General features: G+C 43.1%; 1 protein-coding gene across 1 annotated transcript; it reads left to right on the top strand.

The window, feature by feature from the left end:
- The first annotated feature begins 14,563 nt into the window (after positions 1-14,563).
- Positions 14,564-17,458, top strand: LOC107304783 (FBD-associated F-box protein At5g60610-like). Its single transcript, XM_015840375.2, has 3 exons — positions 14,564-15,607; positions 16,199-16,348; positions 16,449-17,458. The coding sequence occupies exons 1-3, from the start codon at positions 14,705-14,707 to the stop codon at positions 16,791-16,793; spliced, it is 1,398 nt and encodes a 465-aa protein (XP_015695861.2). The 5' UTR covers positions 14,564-14,704; the 3' UTR covers positions 16,794-17,458.
- The last annotated feature ends 1,258 nt before the right edge of the window (positions 17,459-18,716 follow it).

Here is an 18,716-nt window from a genome sequence, read left to right as displayed (position 1 = left end):
GAATCGTGTCACGCCTAGAAATTTACACCAATTTCTGAACAATAGCATGTAGTAAATCTCGGTCCAGAAATCAGCCCGAGTACACACTATGACAAATTAATACATAGTTCCATGACTTAAAAACAAATAAAAACAATTATCTATCGAAATGCAGTGGAAAAAGAGAAACAAGACTAGAACCATCTAATCTTCAGCTTGGCGATAATGGCTCCACTCCACAGTCATTCTTGACGGCGGACTGAACCTCACTTCATCCTTCGGAACAACCCCCTTCTGATAAAGGCTCTAGCTCTTGCTCTGGTGAGAAAAAATTAAGCAAGCCTGAGTACAAACCACGGTACTCGGCAAGTAACACCCAAGAGAGGAGAATAATGAATGCAATAGGGTAACAAGGATAGGCTAAGGTTAAATTACACAAAGCAACATTTATTTAACAAAGTAGTAAACAGACTAAATAAGAAGTAAAGTAAAGTACTTGAAAATAATGTTACACCATGTTGCAACAGGCCTAAACCGCTGTCGAACATCACACCACGTAGCGATAGGGTCGACCCTTTGCCCAACGTTACACCATGTTGCGGCAGACCCAAAGCACTGCCCAATGTTACACCACATTGCGCAGTTTCAAACCAGTTCCAAGTTCATCAATTTATTAAAGATTTGACTAATCCTAGTGAATTTGGCAGTTCGCCCCATAACCACGGGCACAGCTATTTGAATAGTTTTACTCTGCAGAGGTGTACAACTTTACCCACAAGACACATCTCCACTACACTTGAACGTGCGCCGGTGTATCACTACGATACCACGGAAAGGAAACTGTGATAGGACCCGTCCCATAACCCTCCCTATTCAATCGCACGGCACTTTAGGTTTCACCCCCTTCTTTACATCAAGTCGGGCAGTCCCCTCTTGTGCCTTGGTGAATCCGAAAGCATCATAGGCCATCATTACACCATGACTCCCATCCATACTTTATCATGCCCACCTTGCCTTGGTACGTCAAATAGTTCGAAGCCATGCTTTAAATCCCACCTTACCCATTTCGGCATGTGGTTAGTACGTGTAAGACCTCCAGGATTTCCCGAGAACCAGCCCTTAATTGCCATAGGCGTGACTCTCAAAACCATGCACCCACAGCCCACCATAAGCAATATTTTAGTTATTATTAATCCACATCAGGAGATTACTCATGATCACAACCATTAAAGGTCTATCAAGTCTAGCAGTAATTAAATGATAACAGGTAAGCTAGGTGAACTAAGCATGGCTAAGCATTTCGTAAACCTATTTCTAGTCAAATTAACCCTAGGGTAACAATAAGAATAAAGGGTAATCAACGGATATAAATAAAGGTAAATGCCCAATAGATAAATAAATAAAGTAAAGTAAATTTGCTAAAGTAATGCATGTTTGAATGTAAAGCGGGGGAATTTTATAAACATAGGTTCAATATGATCAAAGAATGGTGTCACTTGCCTTGCTCTGACCCACAAGAAAATTCGGCGACAACTTCGAGGAAGATCAGTGCTTCGACGGGCGAAAAACCTACGACAAACAGAGCAACAGACAAAAACAAGCTATAAAACTACTGAAACAGAGAAAGAGACTATTTTTATTGGATTATTGGCATTTTTCTAGATTTAATGAAATTTGAATGGACCTAAACAGGGATTAGATGAATTAGTTATGAATTAAACTAAACAGGAAAACCTTAATTGATTTTTCGCGCAATTAATTGGAGGCGCTGACACAAGGGGCCCACTGGGAGGGAGAAAGGGAGTGAGTGGGGGAACCGGCTGACACATGGGACCCATGAGCCGGAGAGGGGAGATCGGGCTGCCAAGCAGGGCCCACGGCTCAGAGGGAGGTGGTGGCTGGTGTGCGGGCCCGTCTGTTAACACCAGATTTTAGCAAATCGCCGCTATGGATTAATCTGTGATTAAAGACCGAATCAGACAGGAAGCAGTGCAATCGGATAGAAGGCCAGGAGGAATACGACTCGCATTCAGCCGATGGAGTCCGGATCGGATAAGAGGTAGAGTCCGATTAGGCCTCGAATGTTACAGATAGATTCGAGAATAATCAGAGTCCGTGTAATTTAATTTTATCTGTTAATTAGAGTTAGTTTAGATTATTCCTTTATCTCTAAGGTTGTTAGAGTCCGATCGGGACTTGTGTGTTAGAGATAGAGTCCGCATAGGACTAGTTTGTTATTTCTTTTTATCTATTAAGAGTTGTATGTCGTGTCCAACACGGCCTAGCCTCAACCCGAGGGTATAAATATGTATGCTCGGGGTCATTATTTTTCATCGACATCATAATTAGATCAAATATTTTCGGTGCATCGCCACCCTCTTGTCCGAGGTTTTCAACTCCGGCGGAATTTGGCACCTGACGCGGGGCTGCATCGTCTCGATATCCAGTGGAGGGGTAAGTCCATCGTTCCGCCAGACCACGGCAATCGTTTGGCTAGATTAGAACTGTCTCGGTTCAGTCTGATCTTCTAATATAGTTATGCGATTGCTAGTTATCGTATCAGTTTCAACTTAGATCACTTTCGTTGATCTGGTCGACCACTTCGGGCGATCTATATTGGTTTGATATTCGCTGTTTGACATATTCAATCTAGTACTGTCTCGGTTCGGTCCGATCTAGTAGATTGCGTTTGTCAGATGGTTTATATCATATCAATGTATTTTGTTCATTGTTCTATCGGAGTACCAGCCGATAGGTTACCAGTCATCGGCCCATTAGCTTGATAGCAATCTAGATCTGTTTAGTATCTATCTTGAGATTGCTAGGTTTAATCTTGAACTGTCTCGGTTGTGTCCGATCTTGTATGATTATTCTTAGCAATCTGGGCTAGATATTTTGTAGATCTTGGTTGTTTGTCCGCCGTCTATAGCCGATGATCTTTGCCGATCTACATGTTTATCATATTTACATCAATATAGTAGCCAATTGCTTTACTACATTATTTCTATGCCCATCGGCTTGATTTAGTTAGATCGGCAATTATTTATGTTGCATCGGCTTATGAGAATTACATGCAAGTTGGGTTTAGCTAATCGTAACATATGATTCATTGTTTAGTCCAAGTAAGTCGTTGGTTTATTTATTAGCCTTATCGATCTTCATGTTTCCTATAATCATATTGTGCTCGACTGCATACTGTCTTGGTTAAGTCCAATCTTTGTATGTCTGGTTCGATCTGGTTATAGGGGCTCATCCGATCGACTGAGATTAATAAGTAATTTGGCGGATTATGTTGGTCTAATATTTAATTTAATTCTATTTCGGTCGAGTTTCTAGCCGATCCATGCTTTTTACAGCCGATTACTCTGCCTATCGGCTAACCGTCGCAGCACCTACATCCGATCGGCTGGATATTTATTCACCTATCGGCTCGATAGCCGATCAACTTGCTTTACTGTTTATCTTATCAGTTGCAGGATCAAACTGACTGGCACACCCGTGCATCATTCTAAGAATTTAGGTCCTGCACTGGAGCTGTCTAAGATTGACTCCCAGGCCTTCGTGTGTGACACGTCAATGTTCACATTTTGACGTCAACACCGTCATGGCAGTGACAGAGAGGGAGGAGGGGGATGACATGTGGGCCCAGGGCGGCAGCGAGAGAAAACAGAGAGGGAGCAGGGACGGCTCGGCTTCAGCTGGAGGTGAGGAAGGAGAGGGCGATCGGATGGCGGAGCCACGGCTGGCGACGGCGTCCCAACGACGACGAGGGAGGCGAAGCGGGGAACGGCGGCGCGGAGGCACGGCCAAGAGGGAGAGCGGGGCGGCGACGCGAGGGAGGGAGACGCGACCACGTTGGCCAAGTGGCACAGCAAAGGCAATGCCGCCGAGCGGCGGCGGTACAACTATAGCAGCGGCGACAGCGCGGAGACGGCGACACGCCCTAGCGGTGGCTACCGAGCGACAACTGCTCTAGGCGACGGCAACGGCGACATGACACCACGGTGGCGCGGTGGAAAGCAGCGGTGTGGCGGCAGCGGCTTAGCCGCGTTGGCGAGACGGTGAGGCGGTGCGGCGTGGCGAGGCAAAGGCGAGCGGCGGCACGACGAGCAGACGGGCAGACGGGCGGGCGTGTGCAGCGGAGGTGCGACGACGACGAAGCACGGGCGTGAGGGCGCAATGCGGTCGGCGGCGGTGCGGCGACGATGCAGGCGCACCGCGGGCGAAGCGGCGCAGCGGCTAGTGCGGGGCGACGGTGACCAAGCGGGGCGGCGACGCGGTGCAGCGGAGAGGAGGCGGCGACGGCGGTCGGCGAGAGAGGCAGCGACGGAGCGGCGCGGGGGCGACGCGGTGGAGAGGAGAGGAGGCGAGGGGATCAGGGAGAGGACGCGGCGCATTCCGTTGGCGGCGGCGACGGCTTGCGCGCGCGGAGGCGATAGGAGAGAGGAGGGAGGAGGAAGGGAACGGGAGACCGAGGCGGCGGCGAGCACGGCCGGGGAAGAGCAGCAGCGGCGGCGCGGCGCCGGTGCACTCGGCGACGACGCACGGGAGCGGTGGCATGTGCGGTGGTGACAGCCGAGGGAGGGAGATGCGCAGCCTCGGCCGGACGGCGGCCGAGCGCCGTGGGATGATGGCGCGGCTGCGCGCGCACAAAGGCGGCATACGGCTGACGGCGGCGGTCGACGAGGAGAGGAGAGGCACGCAGCTGACGACTCGATGGCGCGGCACCGCAAAACAAAGGAAGGGAGAGAGGAGGAAGGAGAGAGAGCTCACCGGGGTGGAGCGGCGGCGGAGGGGACAACGGCGTTGATAGAGGGGATGACGGCCAGTGGTGGTGGAGGAGACGGTGCCCGGCGGCGGTGATTGGCGACGCGATCTCGACGACGGTGATCCGACGGTGAAGGGACCGGCGGCGGACGACGGGTTCGACGATCGCGACGTTGGCAGCGGCGGCTCGGGTTGCGGTGGAAAAGACGGCAACGGCGAGCGGCAAAGGGGTTTAAATAGGAGGGGGCATCGCTCATTTGGAAAGTGTGGCAAACAAGGAAAGCGGATATTTGGGCATGATTCGGAGCATGATTTGTGGTGGAATTGGTGGCGGAAGTTATGGCACTGATTGTGGGCTGTTGCGCGGCATGGCGATCGCAGCGCCAATGTGACAGGACATGGGCACGGGCGCAAACGCGGTCGTGCAAGCGCAGCATGGCAAGGACGCGGGATGGCTGGGAATACGGCGCGACGTAGGGAAGCGGCAGCGAGGGGCAGCGCCAAATTTTTGGAAGGAAGCGGGAACATGGAAAGCGAGAATTTGGGCAAGGTTTGGGGTAGTGATTGGTGGACTCGATTAGGCAGGAGATGGAGCAATTAGTGGAGTGGTGATTAAGGAGGGGATTGCGGGATGCACGCCGACGATTGCGGGCGCGGCAGAGACGCGGCGACCATCGGTGCAATCGCACGGGTAACGACGCGACACGGGTAAACGGGTGGCGCAGCTGCGCGGGGAGGCATTGTCTTGGGAAAGCGTGAACAGAACATGTATTCACAAAATAGAACCAAAACGTGTACGAATCAGAGATTCGCACGACGAATTAGAACCGTGAAGCGAAACCGTGAACTGTTAGCGGAACAACGGCAGGAGTTAGCGACCCATTAAATCGAGATTTAATGATTCGCTAAACAGAAACTAAATGACTTTAGCGTAAAATAAATCTTACACGTACAAAATTAAACCCCGCACTGTAGATCGATGTAGATCGATCTCACGCTAGCTAATTAGATTAGAAAACCTAAAGACTTACACGGTAGATCAAAATAGATTGATTCACATGAGTAGAATGTATGCGAAACTAAGATTCGGTGGAGAAAAATAGGCGGACCGCTGCTTACTGTTTGGCATGGCAGAACCACGCCGAAGCATGGCAGCGAGGGAGGATCCGCCGGGATTTGCTTGCTAGACAGAGGTGGAGAGGTGGGACTTACGGAAGGGGGAGGAGTGCGTCCACGAGGGAGGGAGGCAGAGATCGCACAAACCAGGGAGGGGAGAGGAAGTGCGACCAGGGAGGAGCTGGGGGGAAGGATGTGCGACAGGGAGGGGGAAGGGGTGGAGATCGTACAGGGGAAGGAGGGAAAAAGGAAGAAAAGAAGGAAGGAAGAAAGAAAAGAAAGAAAGAAAGAGAGGAAAAAAGAGGAAAAAAAAAGAGAGGGGAAAAAAGGAAGGAGGGAAAAAGGGAAAAGGAAAAAAAAGAAATTACCTCCAATTTTGTTGATTTTTATTAAGTTTGTTTAAACAAATTTTACTCTGAAATTCAAGTTTAAATCCTGTTAATAATTTAAAATACTTTTGGGAGATTTTAGAATATCCAAAAAGCTTCCCATTAATTAAATTAATTTATACACGGTTTTCTCTTGAAATTTAATTAATAAATTATTTTTAATATATTATTTAATTAATTTTTAACTACGGTAAGACTCTGGTCATGACAAATCGTCCCCAACCTCCGCCCGCATCCTCCGGCCTCGCCCGCGCTCGGGGCTGTCGCGCCTCGCCCGTAGTTGATCTAAATTATGATGTAGATCATTTAAAATGACCCTAGACATACATATTTATACCCTCGGGTGGATGCTAGTCCACGTTGAACACGACATACGACTCCTAATAGATAAAACAGTTAATTTGATTCATGCCATCGTAAATATGTGAAATTAGAAAAATTCCATTACAATTCGTTTATTTTTAGCCGTGCCACTCAAATTTTATGAAATTAGAAGCATGTCATCGCCGTCACGTTTTCCATCTTGCCATCTGCCTTCCCTCCCATCTTCACATGCGGCATGGGAAGATCTATGGTAGTGGGAACCAAGGGATGTGCGACACACTGGTAGGGCAATGAGGTCAAAGGCCTCGCCTTCCAGGTCGGCGACGAGCTTGAACCCAAAGGCAGCCTCGAGCAGGAGGCCATGGTCCCCCGCGGCGTCAACCATGACGACGGTGATCCACGCACCGGTGCGGTTGAGGATGTCAGCGGTGGCTGCCGCCTCCACTTGCTCCGTGCCGGCGACAACCGGCACGAGCACCCGCTTCGGCGTCGCGGCACCGACGCAGAAGGCGTGAGAGAGGAGGAGCCTAGGCAAGGACGTGGCCCACCTCGCCATGGCCAAAGTCCAACCGGCGGCCATGATCCCCGGAGATCTCCTTCCGACACGGCCGACGCCGCGGAACAACGGTTCACCACTGATCTGCACGGCAGCCTCTGCTGGCTTCCCCGGCTGTCGCCGCCTCCTCCTGCCGCCGAACCACCGGTTTCACCGCATGTGAAGGTCCCATCATCACAGAGGGGTGGGGAAAGTGAAGATGGGAGGGAAGAAGTTGAATTTGACGAGTGGGTCCCACGTGCAGATGGCAAGAAGATGGAAAACGTGACGGCGATGGCATCATTCTAATTTCGTAAAATTTGAGTGGCACGGCTACGAATACACGAATTGTAATGACATTTTTCTAAAATTCACATATTTGCGATGGCATGGGTCAAATTAACCCTAGATAAAAAGAAATAACAACTCTTATGTGGACTCTATCTCTAATTCCTACTGAATACAACACAACTTCCAATAGATAAATGGAAACAAATAAGTCTCGATTAGACTCTAACTCTTTTAGAGATAAAAAAATCCTAACAAACTCTAATTAATAGATAAATTTACGTCGTCATGCCTTGATCTTCATGATTCCCTGTTGAATTCGAACTGCTCCAGATAAAATTTATGTTGGTGATTGTGCCTTTCTTTATCCGAATCTAATAAGGAAATTTATCAAATTTTGGTGTTAACACATGCCCCCCAGTTTTGAAGTATGAGAACTCATGCTTCAGAATTATTTCTCTACTCCGACTTTGACGACTCCAAAATTTTTCTTCTTCAGGCTCTTGTAATCGGCTTTCATGAACCGATGTCGTTTGAATAAGATGGGCCAAACTTGCAAACTCGTGACAAAAGAATTTGTCTTCGATAGGTTCTAGCAGTCCTTCGAATGCAAGCTCTGCCAACTGTTTATCATTTAATCTTAAACAATAGCATCGGCTACGAACATTACAAAACCATTGTATGTATTCCATAGCCGATTCTACTTCCTGCTGCTTAACAAGAATTAAGTCTTTATGTTTCATCTCATCCGTGCTAGCAAAGAAGTATTTGTGAAATTGTTTCTCTAGATCGGCCCAACTTCTGATAGAATTTGGAGGTAATGATAAAAACCATGTGAACGCCGATCCAGATAGTGACAGTGGGAACAACTTAACCTTTAGAGTATCATGGGCGATGCCTCTCCACACTATGTTAGGAATCGACTGACATGTTCAACTGTAGAAACATTATCCTGCCCTGAAAACAAGGAGAATTCTTGGATCCTATATCGGTGAGGCAACGGAACCCTATCAAACCACTCAGGATATGGTCGCTGATACATATATATCTCCTCCTTTGGCCTGATCCCAAATTGTTCCCTCATGATCTCAAAAACTCTATCGGCCCACTCATCGTCCCTTGAATTGTCTTTATTGTGCCAATACTGATAAGGTTCTTCTAGCCGATATTGCCCCTCGAGTCGAATACCTTGAGCAATGAATCCATCGAGTGTTATCTTGATTAAATGTTGCAATGTACTCACCAAAACTCCAGATCGATCGAACAAGGCAGGGCAAACCGATTCATCAACTGTATCTTGAAGTGTCTTAACCATCGTCTTGGGGAATTGAATCTTCTGAATTGGTCCTTCTTGTGTCATGACAAAAGATTGAAGGCAACGCTTCTCGAAATCTGTCACATGTTCCTCCACCAGTCGCCACTGTTCTTCTGTCAAATCCTACATCATGAGTGAGTTCTTGGCATCTATTTCTTCGGAAGACATCTCTGGCTTCTGATCAGACGATTGCTTGTGAGTAAATTTTAGCACGCCTAGTCCCACCAGGCGTGCCAAAAATGTGTTGATGTCAAAATGTGATCCGATGACGTGTCACTCACGAAGGCCTGAGAGTCGTTTCTCATAATGCTCCAGTGTAGGACCTAAATTCTTAGAAGGTGCACGGGCGTGCCAGTCAGTTTGATCCTGTAACTAACAAGATGAAGAATAAAACAAGCCAATCGGCTATCGAGCCCATAGGTAACAAAAAATCCAGTCGATCGGATGTTGATGTAGTAGCTTTTAGCCAATGGACTAAGCAATCGGTTCTTGAAAGCTTGGATCGGTTGGGAATCCGATACAAATATACTTGAATAATAATTAAATAAACAATTAGTACTTTGCTGCGATCGGCCAAAACCAACTTGCATGTGATTCCTCTTAAGCCGATGCAACACAAAATAATTACCGATCTAAATAAATCTAGCCGATTGGTATAAAAATAATGCAGTAAGGCAATCGGCTACTCTATTGATGTAAATATGATAAGCATGTAGATTGACAAAGATCATCGGCTATAAATGATTGACAAACAACCAAGATCTATAAAATATCTAGCCCAGATCGCTAAGAATAATCATAGAAGATCGGACCAAACCAAGACAGATCAAGATTACGCCTAGCAATGTCAAGATAGATACTAAACGGATCTAGATTGCTATCAAGCCGATGAGCTGATGACTGATGTAAATATTGATGTAAACAATGAGCAAAATACATTGATCTGATATAAACCATCTGATAAATGCAATCTACTAGATCGGACCGAACTGAGACATTATTAGATTGAATATGTCAAATAGCAAATATCAAACCAACGTAGATCGCCCAAAGTGGTCGACTAGATCAACTCAAGATACAGAAGTAACTCAAGGTGAAACTTATACGATAGCTAGCAATCGCGCAACCAAATTAGAACATCGGACCCAACCGAGACAGTTGCTAATAATGAGTCAAGTTGGAGATAGCTTGGTCTTGGAATATGGTTTCTTTGTTTGATTCATGTGTAGGTGACTTCATGCCTCGGGAGAGTATACCGGTGATGGATCGGGAGTCAACTTGGAGATAAGGTGACGTCCAACGGTCGAGATATCATGCGGGATATTTAGGCTAGAGTTCAATGCACGTGGTTGGTGAAGATTCCATATGGCATACGATGGAGATATTGTGTGCGTATGGGATATGGAAGTTGAATTGGGATAGAGTCCGGATTTGAGAGATTTGTTGTATTAGAGATAGAGATATGGTTAGTTACGGATAAGGATTGCTTTCCCACGAGATTGGGAGTCCTAATTCGTGCTAGATACGTGGGCTTTGCATGGCCACGTTGAGGTTATAAATAGGTACCGAGGGGTATGCCCCCGGTGAGCTTTTTGTGCCGTTTGAGAGAGAAAATTAGGTTTTCGACTCTATTTCGATATTAGATTAAAAGTTTTGTTAGGAGTGCTTTCTATGCACTTTGTAAACACTGGTTGATCAATAAAAGTCGAGAGATTCAATCTACATCTTGAAGCTTTATCGATTGGCGTTTTTCTAGGATCCCGATGGTCTAACCGCAGGTAGGTTGGCGGTTTGACCGACCACACAACGTTAGTCTGACCGAGGTTATGCGAGCGGTCTGACCGGCCACATAACGGCGGTTTGACCGGTGGTACATTCGCAGTGCGACCGGAGGTTTTGGTAAGGCTTTTGTGAAGGTAATCTTTTATTTCCGTGAAAAGATTTGTGTTTTTGATCTACCTACCATTCTCCTCCTCTCTGGTAGTTGTGTTACTCTGTTGCCATCCTACATTTACATCCATCTATTGATCAATATATACTAGTTATATATATATATATATATATATATATATATGTAGATTTATATAATCTAGTCAATTCTAGGGATGTTTGTTTGTCTTTTCAGGGAAAAAACCAAATGGCGTATTTGCAAAAAAAATATAAATAAAACTTTTATATTCATGTTGTTAGCGATTTAAAAGTCAAGATAAAAATAATTATAATAAAAAACTTTTAGTGTTGATTTATAATTTTTACTCTCAATAGAAAATTATATTTTACTATTAATAGTTAATGTGGTAGGGTAAATTGATAGTTCAATTGTTTCATATTATAAGACTTTCTAGTATTGTTAGATTCATATATATACTAATAAATCTAGACATATAATACAACTAATATACATTGAACAATAGAATAATCTAGATATAGCTTGAAAAATATTATAATATGAAATGGATTGAGTAGGATAAATGGTTTAGATTGATTATAAGCATTCCAAAATACCTCAAATTCCCACTATGCCTAAAGAAATTTACGCTCTTATCTTTTCACTTTTGCTTATGGTTATGAGAAAAATTTTAAATTTTGAACCTTAAATTTGCAGTTAATTTTGAGGTTTTTTCATCGTAATTTATTTTTCAGTGTTGACTTTTAGATCGCTAAATACTCACACACACACACACACACACATATATATATATATATATATATATATATATATATATATATATATACACCCCTTAGAATAATCTATTGTATGACCCCTCTCCTCATAAGGCCCAAACCATCTTCCACCCCCTTCCAAACGCCCAAAACCCCTCTTCTAGTCTAGTCAAAGCTCTCTACCACCGGTCAAACCCGTTATTCTACCGTCCTCCACACCTCACCTCTGTCAACTCCCGTCTATCTAAAAAGTACGGCATACAGTAACATGCCTTATAAAATATAGTAACAACGTCAAAATATAGTCATGACGGATCTAGTTTTTCAAATCATATTTTTTAACAACTGTGGTGAAATCGGTTTTGAAAAATAATATAAAACACATGAGATATTTCTCTCTAAAGATTGGGAATATAATCTTTTTGCTCTCTCACATGCATTAGTTGTAATGTAGCAACATTATGCAGTCATGATGTTACTGTAATTCTATCTTAATGTTACTATACTTCTATCACGACGTTACTGTAATTGTGCAACACACATGTTACTGCACGTATACCGTGATGTTACTGTAATTATATCACGACGTTACTGCAATTGTGCAGTAACTATACACATATTTTATAGCAACATAGTGTTATTAGTACATAGAACACATCGTTACCGCACTTATAGATATTTCTTATGATTTTAAACTTTAATCAACTTTATCTCTCACCTCATATATCATTTTTTAAAAATGTTTGTACCACATTGTTAGAAAACAGTGCTTTAAAAAAGTAGATCCCTCATGGGTATGTTTTGACACTGTTACTGTAAATTAGTTATCGTGTTACTATATTTTTGCCTTCGTGTTACTATAGAATTTCTATAAGTCGAGTGCTGGGCTTAGATAGATATGAGGGAAAGCCCAAAATGAGGTTGACCCACGGTGGAAACTTTTTGACCAACCTTTAATTGAGATGGAGGTGATTTTTGGACCTTGGAAAGAGAGTTGGGTGATGGGATGGGCCTTGGGAGGCATTCAAAATGAGGGATATAAAATAACTTATACTAAGGGATGCACATATTATATATATACTAGAAAAGTGCCCGTGCATTACAACGGGAGAAAGCTAAAATTAATTCATATTTCAACATCGGTCGAAAAAATTACGGAAGTTATAACCACCAAATATATTCCCTTTGTCTCGCTCTTCTATTTGAAGCTATTAAATTTTGGATTTGCATTTGACCGCTCGTCTTATTCAAATTTTTTTCATCCAAATATGGAAAACTATACCTTATGCTTAAAATTTATATAGTAATAAATCAAATCATAAAAATAGTTAATAATTACGTGCTTTTTTGAATAAGATGAATGATCAAACATAGACTTAAAAGTAAACAACGCCAAATAAAAAAAAGATGGGGTATATGTACAAAATCACTATCGGAAAAATATCCATATGTATGTGTACATGTTAAAATAGATTGATTAATGTGGTATTAGCATCACAATGAGATATATGAGTAAGAGTGAATTAATAACTTGACAGGAGTTTAGATCGACTCAGTTCTGTGAGAAACGTGTAGTGAGAAAAAATCAACCTGATCATGCGCTCACGGATGACAGCGCGTAGCCCACTCAAGCGAGGCTAGCCCTGTGCTCACGCGTGGCCCACTCGGGCGACGCAGACTACGCGCATGGCCCACTCACTGGTCTTGCGCTCATGTACGACGAACGACGCTCGCAGAGAACGAACAAAAATTTTCTAGCAAAATTTTTACTCTTTTTTTATAATAGTAGAGAAGATATATGAATTCTTAATATAATTATGGCTACCTTACTGTATATTAATTACGATCTACTCACCTCTATTTGGATGGTGTGTGATCTAGGTCAGCTTATAAATAATTTAGATCGCCAAACATAATTACGGCTACCATAATATATATTAATTACGACTTACTCATATCTGATTAACAAACAAATCCACCTATAATAATTAGGATGTGTGATCTAGGTCAGCTTTATAAATAATTTACCGATCACCCAACTGTGAAATTTTAGCAGAAATCAACGATCATTAATTGGACCTCTAAACTACATACAGAGCTATATATGCCAACAAAATAACACGAACTGCTTAATTAGTTCTTTTCTTGGCGAACAACTATATTAGTTACCTTATCTTCCATATTCACGGCGGCATTACCTTGACATTGAGGGCAGCCGCGCCTTGATCATAGATGATATATTATTTATAAGTAATACTACTACATATATATTGATCTATATATAGGTAGGTGATTTGGTATGTGGGCAAAAATGATCTGGTTGCAACGATTGATCGGATGGCGGGGGTGAGGCGGTACGGCACCGGCCTGGTGCAAAGCACGCGAGCGTGGCTCAGCGTGGACAAAAATAATATAGTTGCACGTGATTGATTGGACGATAGGCCCATGAGTCCAGGTGAGGCGGTACGACACTAGGGCGCCAGCCCAGCGCAAAGTGCGCCCGAGCGTGGCCTAAAGCAGATGACGTCAGCGACGGACGAAAAAGTTAGACAGAATCTTTACCCCTTTTTATAGCATAGATATAGATATAAAAGGTTTATTTATAAACTATTTGCCTCTGCAAATGTATCAAATATATCGTTTGGTAACCATCCCTTTGTTTTGTTTATAAGAGGGTGAACGAAAGGACATATTTATAGTTAAGAAAATAATTTATAAGTTTCTTATAGGCCTAAGTGCAAATACTCTAAATTAAACTACTGTAGAAAAAACACTAACTTATTTCAAAATCCAAAGAAACAGGGAATCAACGCTCGCTTGCTCGGGGGTGTTTTGTTGGTGAAATAAAAAATTTTGCACGTTATATCAGACGTTTGATTGGATATTGGAAAGGGTTTTTGGACACGAATGAAAAAACGAATTTCACGGCTGATGTCGAAACCGCGAGACGAATCTTTTGAGCCTAATTAGTCCGTCATTAGCGCATGTGGGTTACTGTAGCACTTATGGCTAATCTCGTAGTAATTAGGCTCAAAAGATTCATCTCACGATTTCTCACATAACTGTGTAATTAGTTTTTTGTTTTATCTACATTTAATGCTCTGTTTAGGTCTCTAAAAATTTAATACGATTTTTTTTGACAAAAACTTTTGCTAACTAAACAACACATCAGTTGCTCTGCTCCTCGGGGCAAACCTCGCGACGGCACACCGCCTTCCAAAGAACTCTATAAATTCTCCGGAAGTTTCTTCGAAAGATTAGACTCTAGAAGAGACACCGTCGGATGATAGCGTCGTCCGCAAGCCATCTCCAAACAACGCGAAAACAATGGCGGTCTCGGGCTCCTCCTCCTCCTCCTCCCCCTCGTCGTCGTCCACCAAGCGCCTGCGACTGCTAGCGGAGGAGGCGCCGCCGCCGTCGCTGGAGGGGACGACGGACAAGCTGATGTCCCTCCCCAAGGAGATCCTCCACATTATCCTCGCGCGGGTCCCCTTCGAGAGGCTGGTCCGCTTCTGCTGCCTCTCCCGCGCGTGGCGCCGCAGATGGGAGTCCGTCCCCAAACTCCGCGTCGAGCTGCCCCCGCGGCGCTCCTCCGCCCGCGTCCTTTGGCGGTGCGCGGCGCCCGTCCGCAGCTTCGGCTCCCGCTTTGGCCACCTCCTCGGCACCACTACCTCCCGCTGGCTCCGCGCCCTGGCTCGCAAGCGCGTCGAGGAACTCACCCTCCAGTTCGAGGAAACCACCTGGTTCCTCCCCAAGCCAGCCGTCGTCCTCGGCCCCGCCTTCTTCTCCTGCGACGCGCTCGTCCACCTCCACCTCCAGAACTGCCGCATGCCGCCCGCGCAACCGGGATTCACGGGCTTCCCCAAACTCGCCTCGCTAACCCTCTCTGATGTCGCTCTCCTGTTCAAGGGCGGCACCGTGCAGCTCCGGCACCTGATCGCTGCAGCGCCAGACCTCGCTGTGCTTAAATTGAAGGACGTAATCGCCAGACCCTCGGCCGAGCACGACGCCATTGAAGAGTGGGTTATTCAGGCGCCCAAACTCAGAAATCTCTCGATCGACATCTTTTCTCTCTACCGAGACAACGGCTGCCGGATTGCGCAGGAACTCCCGTTGCTGGAGGAGGCGTCCATCTCAATGGATTGCCTCCTCGGGACACAGTACTTCCTCGATATTTTCCGACAAATTGCTGCCGTCAATACACTTTGGTTCGACGCACAGGCAACCATGGTACGGAATCAAATCCTTTGAACAGTTGGTACCTATCAGTAGTTGCATTCATTTTCAATCACAACTACCTTCTCATCCAGCTTTCCTAACAATTACTGAAAGCATTTGTAGCATTTCGCTGTTCATCCACCTTTTATTTGCAGCATTTCAGTGTTCTTCTGAGTTTCAGTCTCATGTCTCTGACGGTCTGTTCTGAATGTTTTGTCCGGTATTAGAACTTGAAGGCTGCCCTCTGCTTAGAGAAACTTGAAACTGTTCTTCTATTGAATGGGACTGTGATATTAGGAGCTTTGCCTTTCGTTCTAAAAATACGGTAGGAGCCTGTAGAGAGATCTCTGTAACAGATGAAATAACCAGATTTTGCAGTGTGATCAAGACATGCATTCAGATACAGTGCAAACGAAACGAAACTTAACTCCTAAAAAAGTCAGCTTCAAAGACACTTGTAACTACAAGATTATGGTATCCAAATATATATATTTTTTGAAGTAAGGGTATGCAAATATATGATTCTTATGTTAATGTATGTCTCAATATAAACTAGCATCATGGACCATATGTCAATCCTAACCATGTTCTTATGATTTTCAGTGTACTGTAAATCCATTGGAGGGGATTACATGGAGGTTTGAGAATCTGAGGAAGGCATCCCTGACCGTTACCTTTTGCAGACTCTCAAGCTTTATGGTGATAATTTCTTTACTGAGATGTGCTCCTCACATTGAAGACCTTACTATTAAGGTAATATTTGCTAAGCCCCTTGATATTGTCACAATTCGAAGCATTTCTTGGCTAATTGAATTAATAAATTGCACTACAATTTTTGGGCTTCATTTTACAGACACGTGATACTAAATATTCCCCATTTGAAGTTGAAATTGATGAAGATTTTCTAAATTCGGAGATACAGGATGACTTGTTTTCAGGCCTCAAATGTGTGTCTCTGAGTGGTGTCAAGTACTTGTCAAATCATATGTGCTTTATGAAGTTTATACTGTCCAAAGCAGGATCGCTTCAATCATTTTTTGTCACTTTCGATTACCCTGAAAGAAACATCTGGTATAACAAAGCATGCAAAGAGTTAGCAGAATGCCAAATAGCATCGCCCCAAGCTATAATCAGTTGGATGTTGTCATACGCTGCTGATTCAACAACAGATGTGTCAGCAACGGATGATGACCCTTAAGTAATATGTCAAACCTCTTGTCTTTTCCATGCCTACCTTTCGGAGTATTATGGAAGAATTTCTTTTTCTGTTGTACAAACAGCTGCTATTGCTCCTTCTCGCAGCAGAATTCCTCTAATTCAATCTATTAGTGAATGATTTTAAAGTTGATTGAGATGAACAGTTCCATCAGAGTATGATTGGACTTGTTCTGGAACACTACAGATTTGGTATAAGCTGGTATAGCGGATGATATTTTCGAATGACTGGCTGATCTAGTATGATACTCATCAGAGGGAGTTGTGAATGTACCTAACTAGAAATGTATCTCTCTTTTTCTCTTGATCATGCAAACCTAGCTCTAGCCTCTTGATGGATATGTTGTCGATGTATTTTAGTGGTCTTAGAGACCCTTTAATGGTTCAGCCGTTGAGGTATGCTTTTACACCATGCTGTATTACCAGCTTTGTCTGCTTAGATTAGTTTTGCAACAAACAGTTAGTTTTTTGTTTTATGGAACTGGTCTGGGACATTAGGCTTTCCCTCTTCCAAAAAAAAAGCTGGAGATTGTGGAGATGATATGCCGTGCTTTTCCAAAGTTATATTACATAAAGACATGCATTCTGATACAAATATTGTTAGCAATGCTAACAATACTAGCTTCTAAAAAAGAAGCTGCAAGAACCTTTGCAAGCTCAAAGATTATGGTGTCCAAATATATGAACAATTTTTTATGCTACTATTTGGATGTAAACTCTCATCATGGACATATGGCTAGGCTAACTATGTTCTTATGATTTTCAGTCAAATAATAATCTTCTTGAGGGCATTACCTGGAAGTTTTAGAATCCGAGGGAAACTCACCTGAACATAATTTTGGCAGACACTTAAGGGAGTGATCATTTCGCTTTTTCATGAAAAAACCAAATGACATATTTGAAACGAAAAATAATTTGTGTATACTTTTTTTATGTGTTTTTAGTGATTTAAAAGTCAAGGCTAAGAAAAAAAACTACGATGAAAAAAGCTCAAAATCTACTTTAAATTTAATGCTAAAAAAATTAAATTTTGATTTATAGGTATAAACATAAACGAAAAGATAAGGGGTTCCCTGATTAGTTTTTGCTTTATTTGGAAGAACAACTTATGTCTTTATGCATAGGTTAGGACCGTGGAATGAATGAATGATCTAGGTTTTGTTTCAACTGAAAGTGGTTTAATTTCAGTACCGTCGGTAGCTTCCAGATTACATTACGAGCAATTTCTAACGGATGCTAACGGTAATAAGGGGTTGGCTTCACATTATTAGCATCCCAACACATTGGCTAGCTTTTCTCTCGATCTTTTCCACCCCGTCGATCAACATGGGTTAATTACTCTCTTTTTTAACATACGTTGGACTTTTTGCGCAATATTGGATCATTTGGCTGAATTAAAAAATAACACATATATGAAAAATAAAAGTCATATTTAAAGTCCTTTAATGATAAAATAAATTACCACAAAATAATACTAAGGATTAAACATCATGAAAAAAAGTTAATGAAGTCATGAAAAATTGTACTTAAGTCTACCAAGAACAATTGAATGAAAAAAAGTTTGTTTTACTCCCTCAGAATATTTTACAAAATCACCTAGCCCCTCAAAAAATAGGTACACCTATTTTTTCGCTTATGCATATACTTATAAGTCAAAATTTAAATTTCAATGTAAAATTTAGAGTTGATTTTGTGGCTTTTTACCATAGTTTATTTTCTCGCCTTCACTTTTAAATCACTAACAATACACATATAAAAGTTTTATTTTGCCCCAAACAATCTGAGAAACGACATATTTACAAATAAAAAATAATTTATAAATAAAACTTTTATATTCATGTTTTTAGTGCCTAAAAGTCTAGACTTAAAAATAAACTAGGATAAAAGAAACCTAAAAGAAAATTCA

Source organism: Oryza brachyantha, chromosome 8, assembly GCF_000231095.2.
Source record: "Oryza brachyantha chromosome 8, ObraRS2, whole genome shotgun sequence".
Classification (NCBI taxonomy): domain Eukaryota; kingdom Viridiplantae; phylum Streptophyta; class Magnoliopsida; order Poales; family Poaceae; genus Oryza; species Oryza brachyantha.
This window is presented reverse-complemented; position numbering and strand designations above follow the sequence as displayed.

What these genes read in the sequence shown, in the direction of transcription:
- LOC107304783 (XM_015840375.2), top strand. Translation starts at nt 14,705, where the DNA reads ATGGCGGTCTCGGGCTCCTCCTCCTCCTCCTCCCCCTCGTCGTCGTCC. An exon ending in TCGACGCACAGGCAACCATG is followed by an intron (nt 15,608 to 16,198) that starts GTACGGAATCAA and finishes TATGATTTTCAG; the next exon opens with TGTACTGTAAATCCATTGGA. An exon ending in TTGAAGACCTTACTATTAAG is followed by an intron (nt 16,349 to 16,448) that starts GTAATATTTGCT and finishes TTCATTTTACAG; the next exon opens with ACACGTGATACTAAATATTC.